General features: G+C 34.7%; 1 protein-coding gene across 1 annotated transcript in view; it reads left to right on the top strand.

Annotated features, from left to right (window-relative positions):
• The window catches only part of CNTLN (centlein), a gene marked incomplete at its 5' end in the record, with an annotated part of 156507 nt that overhangs the window by 33207 nt on the left and 106460 nt on the right, over positions 1–16840 (top strand). Inside the window, 1 exon segment of the mRNA XM_027670739.1 lies at positions 1769–1963. Coding sequence (XP_027526540.1) covers positions 1769–1963 — 195 coding nt within the window.

The following is a 16840-nucleotide window of genomic DNA, read 5'->3' as shown; positions in this document are numbered from 1 at the left end:
TATTATCTAAAAATGCATGTTTTTGATAAATGAACTGGTTATTTTCCTGTGAGATACTTACTGATTTTTCATAAGAAATTGCCTAATCTTGAACTTGCATTTCTAGAGATGATGTAAGCATTCTTAAATAAAAAAGACTCAGTAGGCACAGAAATTTCAATGGAAATGTTTAATGACTTGGAGCCATTTGAAATATCAATCTGTCTGGACTTTGCATTAATTTTGCCTGAGAGACATGATCTCTGGTCTGCCTTGGAAATAGGCAAGAAGTAATTTACTTTGTCCTAAGTGGATTTTGAGAGACCATGGGAGTAGAAAATGTTAGGAAGAAGGAAAGGGGAGATTATTGTTTCCAAATTTCTCAGAAAATGTTGGGTAGACAGTTTACCACTTGAAAAGTTGTGACTGTTTTTCAAAGGCTTTAACTTCTAAGTGATGTAAACAGATGAAAGGGAGGAAGGATTGTATAATTTAAATAAAACTGGCAACACAAGGGGTAAAATGAAGAGTAAAATAGTGTTTTTACAAGTGTTTTTATCTTGTGTCAATTTCTTGTGCTTACAAACATTATTGATATATTTCGAAAATCTGATTTTCATATTTAAATTTTTTTTTTTAATTGAATGGCAGAGATGGATTTTCCAAAGAAAGCTGTTCCCTGCAGGTGTACATTCATGCCTTCTGTAGATCATTTTATGGTAGAATAGTCAGAGGATATATTGTTCATTTTGAGAAAAAAGGACAATCAAAGGAATGAAGGACTGAAATGAAGAGAGGAAGGACTGTATGATTAGCTAGTAAAGGTGCAGTCATGTATTTCCTTTAGAATCCGTACTGTTTATTCAACTACAGGTTTATTTTCCAAACTGTTTTTTCTCTTTTTTAGCGATGAATCATTTTAAATAATGTTCAGATGTTTAAACGGAAAAAGATGGGTAACATTGGAGATATGGGGTGGTTATTAACTTATTTTGCAAGAATAAGAGAACTTATTTTTGTCAGATGGCATGTACTGCTAGTTTTTTAGTACTTGTTTTAGAAACTCTTTGTGTGTGTGAAGTCTGTTCTAAAGCAAGTGCAAAACATATATACAATATTCTGGTTTCAGAAAGAACAGTTGAACAACAACCAGGGATAAGAACTTACAATATAATCTCTGGGGTTTATAGTTAATGTGAAAAAAATTCCCACAGAATAACTACACAACCATTTTACACTTCATACAAAATGCGATAGGCATTAGTGGAATCATTGTATTTCTATCTGAGCTATGTTTAAAATGTTACTTTTAAAAGATGAAACTACTTTATAAAAGACAAGAATGGTATTTGGTATTCTTGCTCCTTTAATTTAATTCCCTGAACAGATATTTTATTTTTTTTGCCTATTTTCAGGAAGGGATTTTCTTTTCCTTTAGTATTTTCTGTATTTTATATAAACTGTTGAAGAAGTAAAATCAATCCTGATTTTTAGATGGCCATTTCTATTGATAAATGCTATAGAGAAGCAACTGAAACTGATAATATTCTACTGTGAGCTGTATTTTTCTGGAAAACTTATTTCAAACTTAAAGTTTCAATGATTGTTGCAATTTTGAAATGTATAGAACTGGACAGGAGGCAGGAGGACAAGTGTGAACAAATTGTTAAATGTAAAAAAGAGGGTGATCTTTGTGGATAAGTTACTTAAATTATACTTTCTGTATTAATGTGGTTATCTGCATTGGAGTTATTTTTAATCCTGATATTTCTCTTTTCCCCTCTCATAGCTTTATAATGAGTTGCGTTTATGTTTTGAAACTGTTAAAACAAGTGAAATTCAACTGCAGCAAAGCTGTGCCTCTCTTCAGGATCAGTTACTTAAAAAAGATAAAACAATTTGTCTGTTGCAAGTGCAACTTCAGGAAGCACATAATGCTTCTACTGCAGTACATCAGAATTCTTCTCCAAAATATCAGGTACAGGTGAGTCCTCTTCTAGAATAACAAAAATTGTTTCTTCGTTTAAATTAAGCTTCTATATCAGACGGAAATTGCAATTTGGTGTTTTGTTGTTTTTTTTTTTAAACAAACATGCAACTATGCTGCTGCAGTACTGTAACAATTTCTGCTGTTGCTAATCAAAGCTACTTCACAATTAAATCTGTCATGGGGGAAAAAAAGAGTAATGGTGTCACTATTCAACAAGACTCTTATTTATATTCTCTAACAAAGATACCAAAAATAAAAATATAACCATAGTGCTACTGTTACTGAAAACAAATTCACTGAAAAACTTGTGAAGTATCTGAATTTCTTCTATGAAAATGAAATGTATTGTTTCTGATTTGTTACACTTTTCCCGACCATGCAAATAAATTTGAGATCATGGATCTAAAGAAAGTTTTATGGTGGGGAGAAGCATTTGTCTAAAAATTTCTAAGCTTTAGTGTGCCATTTGGAACTATTACCATAAATACATCCATCTAACAGGCCTCCAACTTTACAAGTGTACCAGGTCTTACATGTATACTCCTGACATTTTCCGAAGGCCAATTTATGACTTGAAGAGGGTTTGAAAGGCTTTGAAATTATCTACCCACATTGTTTTTGTAAACACTGTTGCTTAGTTTCTTCCATAGATACATCAGTGAGGTGTACATGTGAGTTTCAGTTTTACTAACACTCTTTCCCTTGATTAAGTAGAGAAGTGAAAATAATTAAGGTAATAATGCTTGTTAAATATAAAACTTTGCTTAGCATGGTGAAGTAAGGTAGATCTGTAATCAAGGATTATATTCATAAGCAAGTTGAATATTAAAAAAAACCCATAGTGTTTAATTCCTCAAGATTTGTGTAAATAGTTACCTGCTGTAAAACAAAAAACACAGAATGCAGTATCTCCTGGATTTGTTCTAATAGTCTTTTCAGAATAAATATTCTAACTTTATTTATTGTAAGATTCTTATTCTGTACTTAAATGATTTTTAAAGTTCCACTTAATCTAATGATGCAACAATTTTGTTTCACAAATGATATAATACATTCTTTTAACTATTGTGAATTGTCTACCTTTTGTTGTATTCCAGACCTCTTTCTGAGTCTTGAAATTTAGGGGTTTTTCTTTTAGAAGATTTTAGTGATTTTTTTGAAACATTATAAACTTAGTCTCCACACAGCTTTGGATCACAGTTTTTGAATTCTCAGGCTGTATTTCTCAACAAATCATTGAGCTTTCATCATATTATGTGGCTCTGTGTAGTTCTTTACAGTTTATTTTGTCATGTGATTTGATTTTTTTATCTTAAAAGCTTTTATTATGTCTGGATTATTTTTCTTGAAGTTGAGGAGGCCTTGGTTGTCTTTGTGAAGTGATCTTATAATGCTTTCCTCCATATGCAACACCTATATTGCCAAACCTGGATATTGTGTGGCAGTTTAGTAGATTCTCCCCCTCTACTCTGCTCTTGCGAGATCCCCACCTGGAGTGCTGTGTACAGTTCTCATGTCCCCAACACAACACAGACAGGAAACTGTTGGAGGAAGAAGGGACATGAAGTTGATAGGAGGATTGTAACATCTCCCCTACGAGGACAGATTGAGAAAGTTAGGGCTGTTCGACCTGGAGAAGAGAAAGTTGCATGGAGACCTCACAGCAACTTTCCATTATATAGAGGGATCTAGAGAGGGACTCTGTCAGGAACTGTAGTGACAGGACAGGGAGTAACAGGTACAAATTGAAAGAGGGGAAATTTAAGTTAGATATTAGGATAAAATTCTTTACTTTGAGAGTGGTCAGACATTGGAACAGGTTGCCCAGGGAGGTTGTGGATGCCCTAAACCTGGCAGTGTTCAAAGCCAGGTTGGATAAGGCCTTGAGCAACCTGGTCTGGGAAGTCTTCCTATGTTTCTTGAACATGTGGGACACTACAGGTGACTCTTTCCCACTGAGTAAACTAAGCATTTATTGCTATTACTTATTTCGTATATTTAAAGCAATTCTGTAACTGTAAGATTTTTTCTGCCTTGAAAATACAGCAGCTGGGTTTCTTTAGGAGCTCCTAGTATAGAGCTTTCATGAAATGCATTTCAAATCCAAGTAGAAAATTTGACTTGGATCAATTTTCTTTTCTTCTTTAAAGAACTTCAGGAAATTTCAGAGGCCAAAAGTAAGATTATTTTAAAAGGTAACGAATATCTGCATTGGTGATTCAACTTTATACTTGATTTCCTTTGGATATTTTAAATGAATTGCATCCAGCGGGGTTTAATTGTTACCATTTATTGATTTATTCCCTCTTCTTTCACCAGTATACTCCATGTAAATTAGCATCCAAATATGAAGCAGCCCTAAATTACTTAATGGTGAACATGGGTGCAAATAATTATTTTCCTGTGACCTTCTGTTGGCTTCCTGCCATATTTCATAGAGAATTTCTTTTTTCGTGAGTGAATGTAAGTTCAGTTGGACATTTTGCAGAAATATATTAGTTGAACATTCATGTGATCTGTCATGAGCTCAGTCAGATTATTTACCAGTCCTAATGTAGAAGATAAGGTAGGAAGCAGAAGTAGACAACTTGTGATAATGAATATAATATAGTAAGCTAAATGTAGTGTATGAAGCTTCATTTTTCAGTCAATTAATCTTAAACCAGGCTATGGTGGGACAAATGATTAGTGTTACTGAGCAGCCTCATAGGGAAGGAAATGTCTTTCATTAGGATACATAGCTACTAGGTTTGTTGAGAGATGTTGAAGCCGTATGTGCTTAACACGCTTAATGTTTTCTCTTGACTAACATTCTTGCATTCTGCTATAACAAGTATCCCAAATTTTATTGACATGCAGTCCTGCTCTGGTTGAAAGGCTACAGTATGCTTTTTGGGAATATATCATAATGCTCACTGTTGGCTGCATTTTGATGACAGACAAATTTCCCGTCATGAACTTCACTATCTTGTATAAATTTTAGAAAGATAATGGTTATTGTGTGTTTACACAGCTGAGGTTTCTGCAGGGGAAGAAAGGTGATTACCTATCACTCCTTCTCTGAACTGTTAGATAAGCATAGTTCTGCTCATTTGTGAAATTCTGAAGTTAAACTTGATTAAGAGGAGCCTCCTAACTTACTCTGCTGTCTCTTGACTGCAACATTAGAAAACAATGGATTTGGAAGTGAGGCTTAATTAATAGGACACCAAAACAATGTAGGCACCTACAAGTTTTCCTATTACCATTCCATGAAACGATCCTTCCTAAAAAAAGCAGTTGGTTTAAATGCAATTTTATTTCTGCTATAAAATACTGATTTCTTGAGCATGTTCAGATTCATGACTTGCTGAAAGTTCATCCAGTGGGACATGCTAACAGTCTGTTGACAGCACTGATGTATCTTCTTCAGACATTCAATAGCTAGTATACATCTGTGCTGCATATATTAGTGCTAACTTTCTAGTGGATTTGAACTTTTCTTGCTGTTGAGATTACATCATAGTCAGACAAAAATGAGTTTTATATTATTGGCTTTATTAGCAAGAATATCTCTTTTTTCTTTTAATAAGGGTAAAATATGCCTTTTTAAAATATTGTAATCTTAATCTAATCAGTGTGGCACTTCTGTTGGTGAGGGCAAACTTTTGATTCATTTCATTTTGTCTATTCTGCTAATGTGTGTCATAAAGAATTTGAGTCTGCTTTACAGTAAATTTCTATTTACATGTTAGAATATGTGCATTCAGCAGCTCTCACATGCCTAGTCTCTGCTCAGAGATTAGCTACCTTTGAATTTGGAAGTTATTTTAGTTGGATCTATGCTCAGGCTACACAGTAAAAAAAAATTAAATAGTTTTCAAGACATAAGCTTGTGGGGCTTGATTAATTTCATCTCATGTAATTGTTTTGGTTCTTTTTCATTATTGGTGTTCATTTTTAGCTCTGAGATGTATACCATACCTTTAGTCATACAATTAGTACTCCATAACTATTACCTATGTGAATAGTGTGTAAATATGTTTAAATTTGTTCCGTGTTTAAATATGTAATAGTAAAGAACCAGTATTTTCTAGTATTTGAAATACATAGATAAGTATAATTTTAACTTTACCTTTACAACATGTGTGATCTTCAATGTTAATGATGTCATTTTAATTTTTGCTATTTTTTATAGCAAATTATTTATGGTAGCTTCCAGCTGAACACTTTAAAAAAAAAAACAAACTAGTGTAAGTATGTGTCTGGTTGTTTCTCAGTCAAAGAAGCAATAATAATTTGTTACTTTCCAAATGTTTTTTCTTATACTAACATGTCATGAGACTACATTAACAATGTCCTGTATACATGTCTTTTAAACAAAATGGAAAGGAGAAAATACGGTATTGTTATTTTTCTACAAAGTCTTTTATTTGAACTGCACAGTTGTGGGATAATATAGACACATACAAAGGACTGTGTACTCAGTGGCTCTTGTCCTCAGAAAAGCTGTGTGGAGTTATAGCTTGTCTAACAGAGCCCGTGGAATTATCGTTGCTAGTGGGATCACAGTATAGTAGCACTTGATCACCATAAAATGCAATTTTAGTTACACCTGGGTGTGTTTAACTATGACAATTTGGGACTCCACCTGCAATGTTGTAGGTGTGCCAGGATGCAGGCATGTGTTGTCTCTAAAATAAGGAATAGTGGTTTGTGCAGCTTTTGAAATTACTTTAAAAAAGGAAAGAAATGCAGTGTACTTTAAGAAGGTACTATAAGTTTTGAAAACTAATCTACATCCTGTTCTACAGTGTTAAAAAGACAGAAACAAAAAAAAGAGCTGTTTTGAAGAATAGATTAATTTTCATTTAGTTTACTTTAACATTCCATATATCTATTTTCAATGTAGAATAATCGAAAAGGACCAACATACTGATAATGTGGGTTTATAATGCAAAGAGCAACTCAACTTTAACTACTCTACAGTGGCACTATTCATGCTGCTGTAATAAAACTTAAGAATGTTTAGTGATTTTTTTTTTCCCTACAATTATTCAAAATTACATTACCCTTACTGAAAACTGAATGGCTTTTAGTGGATTAATTAAACTATAGCTGGTTTGCCATCTGGGTACTGCTTGTTTAGCTGCTTTCTCACAGAAAGATTTTTTACTGATTAAAGAATATTTTTTTTGTTAGAAGACAGCTTCCAGACAATAATTTCTAAAATAGAAATGATATATGGACTAATAATTGTTATGAGGTTAAATTTTGGGATATGAAGAGGAAACTACTTGGACATTTCTTTCCAATATTCAGTTTGTTTTCATTCATACACACACACACCCGCAATCTCCTCATTCTGTGTTGCAAAATGCTCAGGCTCTTAAAAAATAAAATCTGTTTATAAATGTACAAGAAAATAATTACATTTTACAGCAAGATCACCCATGACATTATGTTGGAGTCCAGGGTATAGGCTAGATGCAGAAAAGAAAGAAAAAGAGAAAGGGGGAATTAACTAAATCTGATTTTTATAGCTCAAGTGGTTTCATTAAATTAGAGTGCTGTGTGCTACTGTTCATTAATGAACTTGTGCCATATGCTTTAACTGTTCTGGTCAATAGCTGATAAAGAAAGGCTTGTGTTTAAAAAAAATGGATAAAAATATCTTTGTGATGGGCTTTTATCAAAGGACTTGCTTTGAATTCAGTAACTACTACTGAGGCAATATGGCTCGCAATTTGCGACCCAAAGGTAGTCATACATTATTGGAATACAGCCTACTGCGCTTCACATTACACAGATGTGAAGGCCTGATTATAGCTGCTTCATAATTAACAGTGATCCGATTTGTTTTGTGGCATAAATGGTGCATGTGTAGAACATTAGCCATGGCACTCTCATTCAAATTCAACTCAAGGGCTCAGCGGCAGGCGGGTCACGAGCTTCGGGGAGTAGAAGCACAAGCTCCTCCATATGTTCTTGCTGCATCTTACTATGGCTATGAGTGCAAGATAAGTTCCCTAAAGAACCTAATCGTGTTCTGTAATTACAGCGCGGCTTTCTGCTGGCTAGAAATGAGGGAGAAGCTAAAACACTCCCTCATCAGATAATTTGTAAATTACTTTACATGGCGGATGCCTAACTCAGTTGGTTTTCAACTGCTGAAATTATAAATAATTGTAACAGATGTGGCAATATGGCTGGCCTCCAATAAATGAGGCCCTTGATAATTTGGCCGACCCTTTGACAGGCCAATTTAATAAAATGTGAACAAAATCTTCTTGCTAATAATTTATCATCCCTTTTCCCAACAGAATAAATTTAATTACCCTAGCAGTTAACAAGGTCACACCCAGATGCCAAACTCGGCTACAGTTTTGATAATGCAATCAGGAATTGAGAGGTGATGACAGCGTTGTTGTTTTTTTCATTACCTGGCTTCACATAAACACAGGTGGCGTAGCTTTCTTGTCAGTTTTTAATAATTACAGGCTATTATGGAATGCATAGTTAGCAGATTGAAAACCACACTTTAGTGAATTTGTTTGAGTATGATTGAGGTTCTAATGTACGGAGATGATAATGCATAACAAGCCCAGTCCCTAGTTTACACAATTAGTGCACAGATTTGATTTTTACTTGTGATAATAGTGTAATAGTTTAACAGATAACAAAGCTGCATTTTTTGGAGCAGCCTCACCATCAGCTGAAGGTTTACATTTTTGGCTTTCTAGTACTGAGTATGTAACTCAGAAAAATATGCTTTTTTTAAACTTACCTGGTAACTTACAGTGTGAATATGTGTGTGTGTGTATATATATATATATATACACACATATCTTAAGATATCTTGACTGTTTGCATTTTGGTGTACTTGGTCAAGTAGAATCAAGTAGAATCTTGTGGTAACTAATTAATAAGCTCTTTAAACACGAAAATGCTAGAGAAGATGCTATAAGAGTTCATAAGAAAAAAAGAGAAGAAAAAGAAACTTACATAAAACTTAATAGAAACTTCTAAGAGCCATAGTTGTAAAGCATTACTTCCAAGAGTATAAAGATATTTTAACCAATCTTTAGTTGGGCTTCTGTAGTGTTATAATGTCTATTAGTTGTAATGTATTAGAGCAAATAGTACTGATGTTCAGCAATACTTGCTGAATTTTTGCTTGCTGTTCTCTGATCAGTTTAATGGAAAAAATGCCCAATTTTATTGTGTACTTGCTGCTAAAAAGTTGCCAGTCCAACAAATACATAAGGAAATGAGTGGCTGGTTTAACAAAAAGGCTTAATGAAATCCAGCCTTGTCTTGTCACTTCCAGTGATGATTCTTCTGAATGTTTTTCCAGACTAAAAAATTTTTTCTTATCTTAAAATTGCATATTTTTCCCAATAATTTGGAGCACTAATTTTATACCACGAGGTCTGATTTCCCTGATAAATAAAATAAATCAGTCATACCTGGTTTGGGAAATCTTTCTGATGGTCTTCAGAAAGGAATTGCATCCTCTTTTCACCTCCCTGTTCTCCTCTAGAAGATGATCAGTGTGTTCTTTTTCATATGAATTTCATATTAATTTTCTTGTGAATTTTGGAGGATGCCAAATATAAATGTTATGAGGGTGCATGGATGGTGTAAACCCTTTTCTGGCTTTTAGCATCTTATGGCAGCTCATGGGGACACATGAGATCAAGGTCCAGGCTGGGTAAGTTGCTTTTCAAGAGTTTGTTAATGTCGCCCATCCTAGATGTATGTGCAGTGAATAGAGAGATAAGGCTGTGACAGTGGGATTTCTGTGCTGCAGAAAAGAGTTTGCAAATGATGCTGTGGTGACCATTGCCTCTGACTTAGCTGCCCAGCTGTCTAATTCACTAACAGAATAAGAAGAAACCTTATTTCTCATATATTCTTCTTATATATAAACTGTCTCTGAACATTTTGTGCATCATGGCTTTGCAAGGCATATGGCACCGGATTCTTGGAGTTTTGACTGGAAGAAAACTTGGGGATATGGGTCATGGTCTGGTTGGGTGCCGTAAGTCAAAAATACTGTACATTCTGATTGTACACGTGTCCTCTAGTCTGAGCTGTAAGTACACGTGAGGCTGTGTTGTTAGTTCTGAAGCTCTTAGATATCTATTCTTTTGGTACCTGCTCTTTTGCTTGTTCAGGAAAGTTATGCAGAATAGAATTGTGATGGAGCACAGCTGTATTTTCTCCATATTGCATGTACTGTTTGTGATAGCTGACAGCAGTGGTATTCGATTCTTTTCCCTAAGTACATGGATGGTTCTCCATGTGGTACAGCTTTGTGGCAAAGATGGTGCTTATGCTTCATCTTGATTAATGCATCCAGAAAACATCACCTCAGTCTCATTGTGTAAGTGTAAGAATAGTGAGAGATCTGCTTGGTAGAGATAAATACTTTGTTGATTGTATTTTTTGTTTAAAACATAAATAAGCCTCTGACATTTATTTGGACTATATGTCTTGCATGTAAGTTAAGTTTCAATATCATAACAGACACATGGTCTTTCATAAAATAGCATATGATATAAACTGATTTTGCTCTTTGAAAGAAGAAACCATTACTCTGTTAAGCTAGACCTTGTAATATAGGTAAAGTCTAATCCAAGATCCATAGACTTGAAAGAAAACTACACTTGGCGTGTAGATGGATAGACTGTGAAGAGAGTCAACATTATGTGTACACTGAAATTAGAGTTCAGATGTAAAGCTAGAAAATGAAAAGCCAAGAAAAGGCCGTATCTCCTTCTGAGGATCTGATGAAATTGCACTTCATAGAATCGTAGAATGACCTGGGTTGGAATGATACTTCAGAATTATCTAGTTCAACCCCCCCTGCCATCAGCAGGAACACCTTCCACTAGACCAGGTTGCTCAAAGCCCCATTCAGCCCAGCCTGGAACACTTGAAAGGATGAGGCATCCACAGCTTCTCTGGGCAACCTTTTCCAGTGCCTCACCACCCTCATAGTGAAGAATTTCATCAAAATACCTAATCTAAATCTACCCTATTTCAGTTTGAAGCCATTTCCCCTCGTCCTGTCACTACATGCTCTTGTAAAAATGCCCTTCTTTCTCTATGCGTAAATCTTGGGAACTCTGGCTCATTCATAGAGTTGTATTTTATACAGCAGGAATCAAGGTTCTCTTGGTAGCCAAATTTTTTCACTAAATAATTCGGGTTCAGTAACTTTTTTTCCTCCTGAACAAAGATACCTATAACACAAAAGTCTAGTAGTATAAAGTTAAATATACATGAATCTGAAACAAAAGACCAGAGAGAGAAATTTCATCCAACTCTGTGAAAGATTTCTTTTCATGTCTTAAAAATTAATGTTTAAAATTCTCTGAATATTTGAGTAAAAAAGTCTTCTAGGCTAGGAAATTTAGAAGAATATTTTTCAAGTATTAAAGGATATGTTAAATTTAACAGAAAATTATACCCGCTTCTTCTTTAACTGCAGTTCATTGATAAGCGAAATGTCAGTTTTTAAATGGATCTCATCAGGTTACATCTGGGTTCTTAGAATTCCTGAAACTGAAGAAACTTCATAGGTACACTTAAAAAACTGAGCAACTTTTGAGGATATTCTAGACCCAAATAATATAGCAAGATATGTTTAGGTAACAATGATACACTGAATATTTTGAGGGTAAAAGCATAGGCATTTTTGAGGTGTAAGTTAAAATGTAAGACCCTATTTATTTGGTTTAGTTTTCCAAGAAATATGTTGTATAGGCATGCGCACAGAGACTGTTGTAAGGGGTTTACTAGAAATTGTGCCTTTATGGTATTTTATTTCAAATGAGTATCACAGTATGGCAATTTCTAGAGTACTCTTTTGGAAGAAGAAAAGAGTGGAAAAATAACCTGAAAACAAATTGGTTCTGTTAAGTTCAATAGCAGAACTTGCATGACATAGGGGAGAAGGGGTTTGATGTATTTTATCACTCTTAAATGGAGTTATGTTTCAAAGAACTTTACATTTCATTTTTTAAAGAAGAAATTAAAAAGTGTGGTACAGTAAGAAATTAGTCATTAGCTAAATTCGTGTCATTCTTATGGCTTTAAAGTCATAAGGTTCATGGTTAAAAGGTTAGACTTGGTGATCTTAAAGATCATTTTCAACATAAACAATTTTATGAAGACTTAACAGTTGTAGACTTTTTAAAGTAACAGTAATATGAATTCAAATTATAACAGATTTGTTGATTCTTTTTTGAGTTACTAAGAAAATTATAAAGGTTATGTTACACAGAGAAGTCTTTTTTACATGCAGCTGAGAAATCAGTAAGATGTGTCTAGTTGGTAAGTGTATTTATGTTTCTTAAAAAGAAAGAATAAAGTTCAGATAAAAAAAACCCAATTCTAACTTGAGCATAACTACATTTCACTTATCTACTGGCACTATTTCTGTCTTTTAGGTTTTGTGGGATTTTTTTTCTTGTTTATATAGTGCTCAGGTTTTGGTCAAACAAACCTGACGTCCAGTTTTCTTTGACGCATTCTTTTGAATGCCTGGCTTGTCTTTTTTTTTGTTTTTCCTCTGCATAGAGTTTTAATAAACTAATGGTTATAAACAGGCCTTTTGCTGATCATAGGTGGAAATGACATCTGTTTGCAACTACATATGGCCTAAACTGCAAAATGAGGAACTGAATTTATTTAAGGGACAGTCAGCAAAAGCATGGGCAACTTTTACTCTCTAACAAATTTCCTATACTTCTTTGCTGTTTGAAGAGTTGCAGTTTTTCTAACACAAGCGTGTGGTATTCTTAATTTGTGATTTATTTGTTGAAAATGTGAGTTTATAGTAGGCTTTATGAAAAGCTTCATATTCTGCATAGAAAGAAATAAAAGGGCTATGCTGATTAGTCTGTTTCTTTCAATACTATGCTTACTAGGGTGTTCTCTTGCTTGATTTTAATCAATTTCGGACCATCTCGATTCTTGAGTGACATTAATTTGGAAATTTGGTTACTTAACTTTTTTCACACTGCCTTTTCTGATTTTTGTCAGTATACTTGACGTGATTTACTTATTTTACCATCTCAAATACGGGGGGAATACCAGTATTTGAGATGGTAGGAACAAGTGGTAATTGTACCAAATCCTCTCTTCTCTGTTGAAGTGAGTATTTGTCTTAAGAATATGCTCAAACAGTTGCAAGGAAGTTACCTTGTCAGAACTTTGCTAATTAGGGAAAGTACGTATAAAACAAAACTGTTAGTTAGTCTTGAGAAAGTTGTCTTCTGGATCAAGTTTTGTTGATTAAAGACTGTACTGCTTCCTAGCTGCTTGTCATTGCTGTCAGAGCACCACTGGTAATAGAGTTTCATAAGTTTGCCCTCATCAATCCAATACAAGGTCAGCTGGGTTAGCTCAAGCCATTTGCATTGACTTTTTAAACTAACCTGCCCTTAAATTTATGCAATTGATTAGGGAGTTGGTTTCCATCATCCCTTTTTCCAGCAATAGTGTTGAGGTGCTAACCTCCAGCTGCCTGGATGCATTGACCATCTGGGAATTATATTATCTTTGTCTGACACAGCTGTTTGAAGATCAGTGTGTGTCCCCAGCCTTAGAGCACTGTGGAAGAGGTTTGTGGTAAAGCATTTCACTTCGTGATTTCCATAGACTGACACAACAGGCATATTGTCGAGTGGTTGTAATGGAGTGGGGTGTGATTGCAGTCAGTTCATAAAAACTCCTTTGACAAAGAGACAGTCATCAAGCCATGGTAATTTGACCACTCTTGGTCATGTGTCTGCTATTGGACACCAGTGATATAACTTACAGTAGCTCGTACCAGTGAAATGTGAGTTGTTGGAACAGGTTTTGTAACTAGGCCAAGTTGATCAGTGTGCGGTAGCGTTGTATTATGGCAAGGAATTGCTATGCATGGATTGACAGCTGGAAAGGATCCTGGATTTCAGTGGTTTAATGAAATTACATACCTGCCTTGAGTAACACTGTGATCTAGAATTACCATCTATTTTTCTCTAAGTCTTCAATTTGACCTCAACATTTGTGCTGAGTTTAAGGACATAGCAGATACATGTTATAGATTGACATTAAAAAGATATCTTTCTGGGGCAGTTTTTAGCTAAGAATATATTTATTGTCAGAATATGCACTTAAGGGTTTTTGGTTCCCCCCCCCCCAATGTTTGTTAGGCTGGTGATACTTACCAACTTGAAATTTCACCAAAAAATGTTTCACCAGAAACAAGTCTAGGAGGTGAAATATTTTGTTAAGGAAATAGGTTTAGGAGGTAAAACATTTTGTCAAGAAATTTTGACGCACTGTAATGTACAAAATAGTAGAATAAGTTGCTGCAGAAGAAACAGCTGTATAAAACAATCATTTTTAAGAATGTAAATTTAGATGTGGAAAATGTGGTCGTGGTTTGAAAATGTTTAGTTATCATTTTGAGGTCTGGTTTTGATATGGAATCATGAGTCATTTACAAAAGCAGAATTATTTACAGATTTTGCATGTTCCTGTAATATTGTTAATGTTGTGTTTCTCTAGGCAGTTTTATGTAAATGGTACATTATGCTTCTAATTTTTTGTTAGCAATATACCTAAACTTATTGTTAAGTATTTCAACAGCCTATTTTAAGTGAGCTAGAGTGCCCTGTTATAGTGCACAAATCTGAAATTGAGCTTTTACAGGAAAAATTGAAAAACTTAACATTTTAACCTAGCAGAGCATAATTTGAGCACTACGAATATGCTGGAAAGCAACAATGTAAGGATGGAAAGAAAGCATGAGGTACAGTAGTTTTAATGCCTTGTGTCTAAGTCAGACTGGTGATGCCAAACATTTTTGCTCAAGGGTCCAGATAATAATTTTAATATCTGTTGACGCTGCTTATAATTCTGGAAGCTTGTTTGAATGGTTCTTGTGTTATCTGCCAAAGACTTGTTAAAATAGCTGTTGGGAGTAGAAGGTTTTACCTTATTAAATACTGAATAAGGGATTCTTAATTAAATGAACTATTTGAAGGATAAATTCTTTGTAGGTTTGTTAAAATGAATATTTATCAGGTATTTTGTGGTGTTTATCAGAATGACCATCTTTCCCTGGAAGGAAAATAAGAGAAATATAAATGGTTATTATTATGATTTTATAAATGAAATTTTTTTTTCCAAATTCTTGATTTTTACAGTAGGATATAGTATTTTTTTTTAGGAAGAATGACAAAAATGTCCTTTGAAGGTTATACTTTTGACTTTGTATGGTGTTGGATTGCCTCTTTCATGGTGTCTCACTCTTAAATATAGGCATCAGTAACAGTAACAGCTATAAATTATAGTAAATGAAAGAGAGCCATAAATAATTCTGTGGCTTAAATTGATCTATTAAATTAACTGAGGTCATGATGTTTTTTGTATGTTCAGCCTCTTCCTCATCTATTTTTTTTATTGTGGTTAAATAGAATATGGGAAACTTGGAAGAGATTTCTTTAGTAAGGTTGCAAGTATGAACATGATTCTGAATGGTATAAATAATTTACAGGAGTCAACCATCATGTCCATTTCCCTGAAAACCTTCTGGTTTACCCATATTTGGTATCTCATAACATTTTCTTTGAAAAATGTATGATATTCTTTCTTAATGTCCTATACTGTATGCTATATTTGGAAAAAGACATAATTTACAACATTTGTTCAGGAGCATGTGATGGCACCTCTGTGAAAATGTGTGTAAGAAAGAACAAAATGCTGCATAAGCAACAGAAGGTGAAGAACAGAAGGTGAGAAACAGCCCTACAAACACCAAGGTCAGGGAAGGAGGAGAGGGAGAAGTTGCTCCAAATGCTGATATTTCCCTGCAGCCCATTGAGGGGATCACCATGGAGCAGACGTCCATACTAAAGCTTGTGGAGGAACGCACAGTGAATGGGTATTCTGTCATGGAAGCCACAGCTCGTGGAGAGGAGTCCATACTGGAACAGGTTCGTCTTACATGAACTGTGGTCCATGGAAGACCCACTCTGATAAGGTTTATCCCAAAGGACCCTAGCCTATGGAGAGGCCTTATGCTGGAGCACGGAAAAGTAAGGAGGAAAGAATGGCCCCAGAGGAAGTGTTATGGACTGACTGTAAACCTCTCCCTGCACTGCTCAGAAGAAGATAAAGAAGTTTGGAGTGATGGAATGAAGTTGAGGGTGGGAAGCTGAGAGCTCCTCCTGGGAGGGGGATAAAGTGTTGATTAATTTTTTTCTTTATTTCTTACTACCTAAATCTATTTTAAGTGACAATAACTTCAACTGATTTTCTCCAAGGTAAGTCTGCCCATGATGGTAAATGGTAAACCCATAAGCTTTATTGCCCTATTTTCTCCTCCTATCCTAGTGAGGAAGGAAATTGAGTGAGCAGTTGAGTGGATGTTTGACCCTTTGCCAAGGTTAACCCACCACCAATGTTATTGTCTGTTTCCTCAGAGTAATGTAAATGAGACTACTGTGTTTGTCATGTACTGATCACTGTGTCAGAAATAAAGCAATTACACTCCTGTGGTATTTTGAGCTACCACAGAAATCCAAAATCCAATTTCCAGGCTTCCTCCACCCCTTTATCTCAATTTTATCTCAACACCAAAGAGAGAACTTTCAGGCAGAGGCTTCTATGGGGGAAAGGGGAAGTATATAGTTGTGTAAAACTAGATACAAACTTTTAAAACTTATTGTAGAGAATCTGTGCCAGTTTGATATGTAGATCCTAGTATCTTTTTTTTTTATTTGTTTGGGGATTTTTGATGAGAGTGAGGTTAATGATGCTTTTTTAAAAAAAATTGCCAATTGTTTGTTGGGGGTTTTTAAACCTCTTTTATGCACATTTCAGAAG

The sequence above is a fragment of the Neopelma chrysocephalum genome, unplaced genomic scaffold (assembly GCF_003984885.1).
Source record: "Neopelma chrysocephalum unplaced genomic scaffold, ASM398488v2 Primary Assembly neopelma1_96926, whole genome shotgun sequence".
Taxonomy (NCBI): Eukaryota; Metazoa; Chordata; class Aves; order Passeriformes; family Pipridae; genus Neopelma; species Neopelma chrysocephalum.
This window is presented reverse-complemented; position numbering and strand designations above follow the sequence as displayed.